Source organism: Corythoichthys intestinalis, chromosome 4 (genome assembly GCF_030265065.1).
Source record: "Corythoichthys intestinalis isolate RoL2023-P3 chromosome 4, ASM3026506v1, whole genome shotgun sequence".
NCBI classification, from domain to species: Eukaryota; Metazoa; Chordata; class Actinopteri; order Syngnathiformes; family Syngnathidae; genus Corythoichthys; species Corythoichthys intestinalis.
In genome coordinates this window covers 51,161,542-51,174,001 of record NC_080398.1, presented here as the reverse complement: position 1 = coordinate 51,174,001, position 12,460 = coordinate 51,161,542, and the positions used below count along the sequence as shown (strand labels likewise).

Below are 12,460 nucleotides of genomic sequence, written 5' to 3'. Positions count from 1 at the left end.
TAAAAGCCTTTCGATCCTTTCACTGGCAATAATACTTAGTCACTGTTAAGATAGGATTGTGGCACTAATTTGCACTGTTGTTGTCTCTTGGTTCTCCTCTCAGCTTGATTTGTATGAAAGTTTTGATGACATTCCATTATGCAATGGCATTTGTAGGATTTTGGAGGTATGCATGCAATGTGATAAGAACGCTGTAAGGTTGCCTCCTTTTTTGAATTCCTCAAAAAGGTTAACTATCTGGTTTTATGCTTGACAACTAGGGAGGGGAGTTGAGTATTGGCACTTAATTCAGTTCTTGTGACAGATTAATTGGAAATGAAAAGTGAAATATATGTACTTGTCCTGCTCACGTGACAGTTTAGAGCCCTCTAAGGGTGTAAAAAGTGCTTTGCATGGGCGTTGCCTGATGTGGGTGTGAGTAATAGGCACAGAGTGAGGGAACAGCTTGCTCATAGCTCTCCAGTTGTATTTGTTTGGTTCAACACATGACACGAGAGCTGGATCTAATTAGCAGATATGATTCAATCTGTAGTCACAATGTAACAACTCCCAACATAATATCAATGGATACAATCCTACTTAGACTGAACAACTCCCTTTAAAATAACACTTTTCAAAGACTGCTTCATCTTTTGTGGTTTAGTAATTAATTATGATTTTATGCGTGAAGTGGTTAGTTATGCTGAAATTGCTTAGCAAATAACTCTATCAATACTATCAGAGTTTGGTGTTCCACTGCTGACATCTACTGTCCATTTTCAACCACTGTTTTGTTAGACATCGAATGCCAGCAAGTTTAGACAGGTGGTATCTGAGTCCTTCAGATTTGACCTTAGATGAGGTTGTATACATGATGACAATGAAGCCATTTTTAGCTGTGGGAATATTTGTTGGTGGATTGTTACACACCTACCAGCCTCAGGAGAATATACTACTAGATGCATGTGTACTTTCTTCCTACATTATGTGTTTCTACTTTTCTTTTCTTTTCTTTTTTTTTAAATCAACGATTACCCTAATTTTCGGACTATTAGCCACTACTTTTTTCTCTCAATTTGAATCCTGTGGCTTATAGTCCAGTGCGGCTTATTCATTGATTTATTTGGGTTAACAGGCCTTCATTTGACTGCGCCGTCATAAGACTGCCATAAGACCACCATAATTAGGACATGACACTAACATGAGCATTAATGAATGCTTATGACAGATGTCATTAAGTGTCATCGGGCAAATTATATCACCAACTCCATTTATGTCAATCCTGGATCTTTTACATCCTTTCAAAGTGAGATAATTTGATATCTGTCATAAGCATTCATTAATGCTCATGACAGTGTCATGTCATAACAGTGATGGTTTTATGAGAGTCTTATAGCGCCACTGTCAAATAAAGTAGCTAACTAGCAATTAATGAAACAACTGGAACAGTAACTGAAGAAATAATTAGCACAGAACATGAATTTTGATATTTACATATGCAGAGCTGCATTGCATGCTAGGAGGCATGTTGGATGACAACAATGTTGACAGCAGGTGACGGCAGAGGTTGACTATCTCCCCCAAGTGGCCAGTGATGGTAAAATGATGCTTCTTGAATTAATAAAGCTTTAGAGCCAGTGGTTCATTTGGTTATATGACAAACTTATGATGGCGCTGTCAAATAAAGTGTTACCGGTTCATATCTTTTGGTGTAAAGATCCAGTTCTACATTGAGCACAGCTGCGGCTTATAGTCCAGTGTGGCTTATCTATGAACAAATGCCTTTTTCATGTCAAATTTGGTGGGTGGTGGTAAGCCTGTCGCAATATGCAATAATTCCATTTATTGCGCGATATATAAAAATGAAGGCGGTAATTTTTCCGCTGCGATTTATCGCCTCACGTGCACGTGCGTGCGCGCGTGCGGCAGACGTGCTGTTAAAAGTTCGTTACCAACTTCGTTCCAGGTCCGGCAAAAACTTGCGCCGGAGCCACTCGTTCCCATTACATCCTATTGTTCAACGTCTATGGCGCGCCGGTGTTGTTGACGTGTGGGTGCTCCCGTCAGGAGTGACATTTCACGCGGGGCGGCTATTTTTCGGCACAACGCTGGATATTTACAACGAAGTCTGCCAAAACATTGTTACCGACTTGGCTGCAACGAATAACCTCACTTTGACAAAGAACAGCTGAATGAAATTAAGAGAGCTGTGCTTCAAACTCGTCCTGTTTATGAAAGCCGTCATATGCTGGTGTTGTGTAGTAATGAGCAGACGTGAATTCAGCGGCACTTGCTAACTTTTTTAATGCGCGGTTGCGCGCACACACTAGATATCATGAAAAGGCAAACTAGATGTGCTACGTCCCATGCCATTGGCTACGTGAGCCCAGAGTGATTATGGGACATGTAGTCCATATACTACATCGATGAATTCTAAACTGTCATTTGTCACATGAGGTTAAGAAGGCCAAATCAATCCATACCAGTGACTATAGATAATGTTGCAAATATTGTTAATTCAGTACGTGACACAGATGGATTCAGACCATAAATAGGATGTCTTGCTCATGTAGTAAACCTAGCTGCTAAGAGAGCTGTAGCAATCAACGGTGTGCCCTGCCTCACTTTACAAAGAGTAAAGATTGTTCTCAGCACTTTTATACAATTTTTTTCTCATATCAGTAAGAAGTAAGCACGTAAATATTATCCACTAAAATTCATGTTTATATGATGGCAATTTAATTTTTGCTCGTTAGCAGAAAAAAAAAAAAAAAGAAGCAAAAAATACAATTGTTATTATTATTATTTTTTTTTTACAGAGCATTAAATGTATTGAATCGGATCGAAAATCATGTCCCCCGTATCATAATTCGTACCGAACCATGACTTAACTGTATCGTTGCATCCCTATGGAACACCATTGCAGAAGCTATGACGGGAAAAGTTTTCATTTTCCTAAATGCTTAAGTTATTAAGTGCAATTTTTTTTTTTTAAACACATTTTATTTATTCTGAGTTTCTGTGCGGTATCAATATTGTTGTTTTTTACTTAAGAGGCAGGGTCTATTGTTTTTAGTTGTGATTTCTTAAAAACTATATTTGAATTTAAGAGTAAATATTTATCGTGTTTAAATGGGTGTACTTGATCTATTAATATATACTGTATTCGCACTGTTATTGTAAATTGGTTAAAAAAAAATTGGGGGGGTGCAATAATATCGCATATCGCAATGATTTATGAGAATAATTATCGCACACTAAAATTTGTTATCGCGACAGGCCTAGGTGGCGGCTTATAGTCAGGTGCGCCTTATAGTCCAGAAATTACGGTACTTTTGTGTTATCCACTAGTGATGTTATTATCAGAAGGGTGAGAGTGTGCAAAATGCTGTTTGTATCTGTGGAGGCAATATCCATTGAATGAAGAGTGGTGCACAATGGTCCACATTCCACATGCTTTGAAAAAGTTTTTCAACTCTGCCCACGCATTGCACAAGTGACAACTGAACGGACATTCCACTGAGGTCCTCCTTGTTGTCAAAAATGAACTGTTCCCCATTGCATTTTTGTGTAATGCTTACATTGAACAACATAGCATTCAGAAGGTTCTTTTACAAAACCAAACTCCAAAAAAGGGAAAAAAAAAACCTGAAAAAAAAATAATTAAAACACAATGCAGGGATTTGTACTTTTAAAACTGACGTATATTTGTGTCTGTCTATGTGACCATCACTGTTTGAATCTAAAGATAGACTGGAGATAGTCTAAAATCATTATTTTGATTATGATGTTGCATTGACTTGCAAATGTTTTGACATACCTGCGTGCAAATTTTTGCATGTCACTGCAGGGGTCGACAACATAAATGGCCCGTGTGTACTTATAAAACCGTCAGGGCCACCAGAATGCTCCCATCAAATGATGCGTCGATTAATAATGCGTGGGGCGTTCACTTGCTCGCTCCCACGTGACCGGAACAACCTGATTACTGCTGCTGATTGATTGTCAGTATCTCAGTAGCCACCTAATGTTATACTACAAGACGGCGTGTTTCTGAAACCCCCAGCACCAGGCCAAGCACCGTAGGGGAAAAAAGACCACTCAAGAAAGAGAAAGTCACCAGAGGAGTTGAAGGAAAGCGAAATCCTATATGAAAAGAGAAGGGAGAGAAAGTTTCAGCCCCAGTGGCGAGACCGCTGTAATTGGCTCTGCTACAATGAGACCAAAAACAAGGTTTACTGTGGGGTGTGCAGATCAATGCTCACATAGGCAGACAAGTAAGTTTAAAAAAAGTTAACGAGAATGGAACCTTTGGTATGAACGTAACTTGATAATTCATCCACGTGACTACGGAGAAAGTAATATAGTCATTACGACGGTTTAGCTTGAAAATCATTAGCTGTAATTGCCTTAGTCATCTCTTTGACTTCTAAATTGTTGCCACGACAACCGAGCCGGGGTAGACTTCCAGAGGGCGGGAAGGGAAGACACGAAAGCTTTGCCCAGCCACGGAGCGCTCCCATGGGCCCGGGTCCCCCTGGAGCTCTCAGGAAAAAAATGGTTTTTTTTTTGGTGTGTTTTTGTTTTCCGAAAACATTAAAATACAGTAGGTCTATGTGTAAGTACCGTAATTTCCCGAATATAAGGCGGACCCGTGTATAGTGCACACCCCAAATTTACTTGTAAAATCTAGGGGAAAATATTGTACCCGTTTATAACGCCCACCCTAATTTTAGCACCAATGAATAGATTGAATACAAGAAAACAGAGCTTGTGTACAGATACAGAAATGTCATTTTACTGACTGGTGAAACACAGCACAAGCATAGCACATTGGTAGTTCAAAACATTACCGTAAACTGACAATATGTACGTAATAATATTTGACAACTTCTTCAATTTACCAGAATCCAGGAGAAAACAAAACAGATGGGGCTTTTCTTTTAAAGGCTGCTGTATAACTTGCTCGTTTCATCATGATGAATAAATGTTTCTTCCATGGATAGATACGGTAAAATAAAAGTGAGGCTAGAAGTCGGAAACCCGAAACCGCGCATTGCTGTAGACTAACAAGAGGAACTATTGTTATTTGGGTTTGAGTTTCCCGAGGGACAGATATAGTTGACGGACACAGAAAGTCTGTGTTGTGTTACATTTATTACGGTCCGAGTTGCGGAGCTGCAATAAACGTTGACTCAAATGAGTTCAAGAAACTAAATTATGTGCTTTATGAAGAGTGAAAAAAGCAGAATTTAACACAGACGAAATCATTCGACCAATCATAGTGAAGTATTACCGTGTAACGAGTTATAACAGAATTCACCGGCGGAACTTATGTTGGCACGTTGTATAGTTCCCGGGGGGAGGCATTTTGAACAGTCGGAAAGATAGTTATATTCCGCGGGTTGCATATGAGACAGACATTGCTACCGTATTTTGTTGCAGCCTAGATGTCAATAAAGCAACGCGGATTAGCTCCGTTGTTTGATACTCCGCCTCCGACTCCTTCCCTAGCTCGCCACGACCAAAACAAAATGGTGACGTCACGTACCGTAATGGTCGGCAATGGATCGCCGCATATGTTTCTTCAACACAACATGGCCATGTCAATTAGAAAAATCGGTCTTTATTTATATATATGTATATATATACATATATATAATTATATATATATACATATATATATATATATATATATATATATATATATATATATATATATATATATATATATATATATATATATAAAATTATATTTTTGTCTCCATCCCTGTACCCGTTTATAATGCGCACCATGGTTTTACAAGTTGATTTTGGGGGGAAAAAGTGTGCGTTATATTCGGGAAATTACGGTAGTCAGTGTAGTCGGTCGAGTTTATTCATGTTTCTGGGTGGGTTATTACTGTTTCGGGTTGGTGCACGCCGTAAAGTTGAAAATGGTTAAAATGCTGACGCCATACAGCAGTTTGTTACACACCGTTGTTAAATAAAAATAATAACAAGTATAAACATCATTTTAGCGCAAAAACTCCCTGGTCATGTGACAAATGGACTCAAAATTTGTGTGGGATGACAGCACACCACTGGCTTCATGAGTTAGGCTACGCCTATTGTTTGCACATTATACTTGCACTAGATCAGTACTTCTCAAATGGTGGGGCGCGCCCCCCCAGGGGGGCGCAGAGCGATGCCAGGGGGGGCGCGAGTGACCTCGGGGAACATGCTTTTTTTTTTTTTTTTTTTGCCGTACTAGAATAAAGTGTACTTGCACATCCACTCCGTGGGTGGCAGTGGCGCTCTCATTTTCAAAGTGCGTGCAGTATTTTTGAAGTAAGCAAGAGCACACGGAAGAGACTCATGCAGAGCTGGACTCACGCAGCGACCCACTGTCTTTCTCACGTGTCCGGCCGAGAAGTGCCGTTTTCGGCTTGGGATCGTCACGACCACCGCCCTCACCTACGGTTCTCCCTCGGCCGCCGAGAATGCGCTTTTTTCGGGCCGTTTGCCTTTGACTTTTAATATAGTGGGAAATGAGGAAAGACCACTGTTTACTGAGTCTAAAAATGATTATAGCGGAGAAGCCAAATCAGTTAAGACGCCACGTTTTTCAGCGAAAATGTGCCGAATATTGCCAATTGTCACAATCGTCCCGCTTTGTCAGTGTTATATCAGTAAACCAGTGAGCACTGTGGTGAATCAGCGAAAATAAAAACTTTCCTTCTGTCCAGAGACCTTTTTCCCCCCTTCTATTCAGTTTTGTTTTTTTTCGGTCAAATTTTTTGGCATGTTGTCCTGAAGAGTAAATGTTTCTAATCAATTTGAATTTGTTATTATTTACTGATTTTATTACATTTTATTTTTCAGTATCAAATGGTCAAAAATGTACCTTGAGTGTATTTTTACAGTTTGGATGTGACTTTTTTTTTTTTTTTTTTTTTTTTTAAACTTCAGGCAAATTGATGCGCATTAAGTCTTTTCTGTTACAAGCAACACAATGTTAAAAAAGTTATACTTTATTATAAGTTGATCTATGTTACTTTTTTTCTTTAATAGAAAAAAAAGGACACAATGTTAGGCTGAGGCGTACTTATAATAGTAATATAGACGAATGATACTATTTACAGTGGCGGCAGAGAGTTGGGGGGGGGGGCGCGAAACATTTACGTCTTCCTTGGGGGGGCGTAACAGAAAATAATTGAGAAGCACTGCACTAGATTGATGTTATTGCACCGTTTTGCTTCGAGAGAGAGAGTGAGAAAACACTACTTTTCTGCTTCCTGATTGACGACAACACTTATTTTACCAGCAAAAGAATGCTTAATTCAATATCTGACAAGCCCAGGCAACAGATCAATAACATATGGAAATAATTGTGGGTTCAGTTAAAAAAAAAATGACTGACTCTATTCATGACTATCAAGTCTTTTATAAAGACTTTTTTTTTTTTTCACAGAGGTTGAATACGGTCATTTTTATGTTAGAACCAATTATCCTGAGTGATCTCTGTACACTTAGACAAAAGGTGTCAATGGAGACATATAATATTCCCATATGGACACATGCTCAAAATACAATACTGCTATGTGTTTTAACATGAATGCTATGTGCATGGACGGGGCCTCTCTGAAGATAAATAGGGAGCTTCATGGAATAGATTTCCCACTGTCCCTTGTGGCACTCCTGCGTGCTCTGTCCAAAAACTTCACAATGAACATCCTGCAAAGTAACTACATTTCAAGTCTATTCCCAAGACACAGGGTGGAATTGCTTCTAATATTGCAGAGAAATGGTATGTGCTGACATCTCTGTAAGTCATCATGTCTCATGCACATAAGAAAGCAACCTATATTTAAAGATTGTTTGTGCAATGGAGTAATCCCAGAAGAAATATGGGATTAACGCTAGAAGCGCCAAGGATGCTGAGCTATTTTTTGGCGTAAACCATGGGTGAGAGACTTTAAAATTGAAACTGGTCACATTTGTCAAACATGGAATGAGACAACTCAAGAATTCATACCTCAAAACACTAAATTGACCCAAAATATTGATACTGGAACTGTTTAAGACAATACATATTGTAACGTAAGACAAACTCTAAATAAATGAACCTATCCAATGTTCAAATGTTTTTTTAGTTGAGTTTTAATAATATTATTTTTTTGTTTCCATAATTGCTAGTATGTGATGGAGTGTGGTCTAGAGGCCCTGATTGTGCTTGTGTCTCCAGGGACAAATTTGCTAAATGTCCCGCCAGAGAGCTTCCATCAGATTCTAACTGTGACACTATGTGATCATCTGGCTATGGTAGATATTTATAGCCCCCAGTTAGCCCCAACCCTTTCTGCCTGAACATCCAGCCCTCTTAGCCCCTCGCCCCTGCCCTTTTCCCCAGGCTGGGGGTCGTCCCTCCTCCCCTGACCACAGACGACCAGGCTGACAAATCCAAGCAGCAGGCGCAGCCTGTCAAAATTCAACACTAGGGAGATACAAGGCAGTTCAGAGACAACAAACAGCAGTCTCTCCTGTCACGTTTATCCCCCTTCAGTCCCGTTCCTGTGTTTTCCGTCCTCGTCTTCCTGTTCTCCTCTGTATCATCCCCTAGATGAAGATCATACCTGGTAGGTCATCAAATTGGTGTTGCTGTGGTGTCTACTGTATGTGTCCAGTCTTGTGTGTCCTGTCTGTTTGCTGAGTTGTCGGAATTCTTTTGACAAACACAACGTTGATGTCTTCTTATCCTAGTACTCCCTCACATATTAACACCAACACAACAGAGACAGAGTACGTACAGTATGTGCATGGCCACATTGCATTAACAGCAGCTGGCAGCTAAGCAGCACACACTAAACTTGTCCACCACAGGATTGAATTAAGGTTGGCCGCTCTTCTCCTTTATTTCATTTGATGTTGTGTCAGTGGAGGGCACTGGGCCAAAGCAGCCGCCCACTAGCCAAGCCAGCACCCCTTTCTACTTTTAGGAACTGTTTGTTGCCAGCAAACTCATGCTTGCGCTGCTTTTAAAGGGTCTAAATTATATATCAAATCATTTTACATTTCATTTCATACAATTATGGAGAAGATAAGGACTTGCAAATTTTTGTTGCCTATTGAGTAAAGTAGAAGAAGCCATTCACATGGCTGTGTTTTAAATATAATATTGTGAATGTGGTTGTGTAAAACAAATTCCAATGGCTGCAATAGATGAAAATGGTTCAGTAAATCTTCTTTCCCTTATGACGGCTAAATGTGAATTTAGATGAACACAGCTCACAACTGAAAGAGGGGGTTTTGGCCTGTGTTACGTGAGTCACAAATTTCTGGAGACAGCTGTTTATGTAACATTTATTTGATGGGTGGAGAAACAGCAGGAATTATTTTGGAAAAAAATACCACACCCATACTATCACTCTGTTCTTTGTCTCCCTCCCCCAACCATGAAGACCCCCACCTGTCACCACCACCCAGGCTTGTGCCCTCATCACTTCTACCTTCTCATTCTGTTCCAAGAAATACTTGAAGCCCCCAAGGACCATCACTCCCAACCTTGATTGTGGTAGGGCACTTAATAACTATCATTATAATAAGACGATTAAGAAAACACAAAAAGAAACATAAGAGAGATGCAAGTTGCAGTTACTGGAAATTACTCCAATATAATTAAACCGAGAATTTTAATATTTAAAATGGTAAACGTTCTTTGTAGTTTTTATTTTTGTTTCTTCAGAATTGCATTTAGTCTAAGATACTCAACATGAAATATCTGGAGTGCCATTGTTGATTTGTTCTGGTTATCGATCAATCAATGGGTGACTGGTAAGCACTATGTCTCACAGTTCTGAGCTCGACTGGGCTTGGAACTTTCTGTGTAGAGTTTGCATGGACTCCTCATGCCTGCATGGGTGTCTTCCAGGTTCTCCAGTTAACCCCCCCCCACACACACACACACACACACACATCCCAAAAACGAGCATGTAGGTTTATTGACCACTCCAGATTACCCATAGAAGTGTATGTGAGTGAATGGTTCTTTGTCTATTTGTGCCCTGGTATTGGCTGGCAACAAGTTCAGCATGTACCTCACCTCCTCCCAATAGTCACCTTGAATTAGGCTCCACCAACCCCGTAACGCTTGTGAGGATAAGTGATACGGATGATATTGTATCCGTTGGATCTTGTGTACAGCTCTGTATGTGCAGCTTGGTTACACTTTGTATGTTCATGTGCCAACTTGAAAAGGGATTTCCCCACACAGTGGACACTGACCAGCTCATGAAAGCCTGCTTTCACATCTAGCTCCAAATAATTAAACATCACTGTTAAGAAATTGGGAACTGCCTGATGTTGCAGAGGCTTTTGTTACCTTAATCAGCTCCCAGCAAAAGACACAATGACTTGCCATTTTACAGCAAAAATGCAGATGACAGCATTCAAACAACAGCACCTCCCAAACCGGTTTGGTCATGTTTTGTTAACACCTAAAAAGAGGTATGTCTGTGTCTGGAAAACAGGTCAAGGCATTAAAATTCCATCCAAAATCACTTGATAAAGCAAAGTTTTATCTATGGCATCCAATGTTTATTATTATTATTTTTAATATATATATTTTTAATAAGCAACTGTGAAGAAAATATGTTTAACTAATACAGTAAAGGTTTGATTTACTAACCGTGTTCCATTCTCAAGACACATAATTTGCACTTTAATTTCAGCTTTTCGAACAAATTAAGCAAGCATTATCAGTTTGCACTTTTTTGGACTTTTATTTGAATACAATGTTGTAAATTGTATTTTTGTTTATAGAAGTGTTTTATACAAAACAAAAGTCTTGCACTTTAATCTTTTCAAAAAAAGTTTGAAATATGTATTTCACCAATCTTTTTGATGGAGTGGATTCACCATTCATTTGCTTACATTGCTCTGCGCTATATAATGATTCAAGACCTGTTTTCTTCAAGACAGAGGAGAAATGATGGTTAAGTTTCTTAGTTTCTTATTATAATATGTGTATCTCTTTCCAATGCTAATAACTGGTATTAAAAATAATAATGATAATTATATATATATATATATATATATATTTTTTTTTTATTTATTTATTTTTTTTTTTAACATTTATTTTCCCTTCAGGCATGACAAATCCAAACAACCATACAGCATTTATATGTGTTTACAATTAATTCAACCCGAAAAGAAAAGGGCAGACGGGAGAAGCTGAAGCTTATTGAATCCCGCCCCCAGTAATAATTAATTAAATGAACTTGTTTTCCGTTATCTGGCTACCTTTTGTACATACTGTAATTCCTTTTAAAAGTAATAGGAGAGGGAATAATGGGGGGGGGGGGGTCATTATTCCTAGTATTTTGTAAATAATAATAATAATAGTAATAATACATAATAAATAAATAAATAAGAGATTTAATTTTCAGCAAGATCACCTTGATCACCTAGTCCTATGTGCAAGTCTGCATGGTAACAGCTCTGCCCTTTGTATAAACTACCATTCACTGCAGTAATGAGAGAGTAATAAAAACCCTAGGATTTTGTTCATTCTTTTTCAGCACTGCTTCTTATTGGATTCAGTGTGTTGTTTTGTGCTGTGCATGTGAATGTGAGAACATGAATATTAACATTCTTTCATGACCAAGGTGGAATAGCGCTATGTGAAAGGGCATGAGTAGAGCGGCCTCTGCTGTCTGCTACAGCTCCATTGAGTGAACCAAGATGAGCTGATCCCACAGGTGTTGCTCATTTTGGTTATACAGTAGCAGCTCATCATTTTACTAACACATTATATACAACTTGGAAGATTGTCAATTTCCACAATGGTATGTGAAGATAAAATGGTGATATATCTCAGCTACCGCATGTAAATACTATGAGATAATATCATGGCAACTCAGTATAACACATGGATAAATTCAACAAAGAAGATGAACATGAACAGCTCTAGAGCCACGGGTTGCTGACACCTGCATTAGAGTATGCAGTGATGTCAGATCTGTACATATGTCCTGACAATCATTTAACTGAAATGGTCACTTCTTGACTTTAGCCGGTCAAAACTAAATAAATAAAAGTCGGTAAATAAGACATGCATAACTTTTTACTGACATTTTCACATTGCCCCTTTGGGAATTTTGCCGCAGCCAATGTCCCAAGTGAGTAATTCATTTCACAGTACCCCGAATTTGACCTGCTTCCATGTCAGCAGTATGGATCATATGGAATTCATTGAATCATACAGAAGAATGTTGTGCATTACCACCCCTCGATAACTTGTTTGAAGTAGTTGGTAGTTTTTCATTTGTCACAAATGCATTTTCTGTTGCATATTGTGTCACGGTAACTTACTGAATGTTCAAATCTGGGCCTTCCTCTTTGGTGTTTGCTTTTCTCTCCATACCTGCATGGGGTTTCTCTGGATAGTCTGTTTTCCTCCTATATTCCAAATACATACTGTACATGGTAGCTCAATTAAAGA

General features: G+C 38.9%; 1 protein-coding gene across 20 annotated transcripts in view; it reads left to right on the top strand.

The window, feature by feature from the left end:
- Nucleotides 1-12,460, top strand: part of plecb (plectin b) — a 172,609-nt gene that overhangs the window by 99,400 nt on the left and 60,749 nt on the right. For 2 of the 20 annotated variants that reach the window (XM_057834657.1, XM_057834656.1), the window contains exon 1: nucleotides 8,393-8,597. The exons of the other annotated variants lie outside the window; for them this stretch is intronic. In XM_057834657.1, coding sequence (XP_057690640.1) covers nucleotides 8,582-8,597 — 16 coding nt within the window. In that variant the 5' untranslated portion in view covers nucleotides 8,393-8,581. Of the gene's footprint in view, nucleotides 1-8,392; nucleotides 8,598-12,460 lie in introns of those variants that run through there. 20 annotated transcript variants of the gene reach the window in all.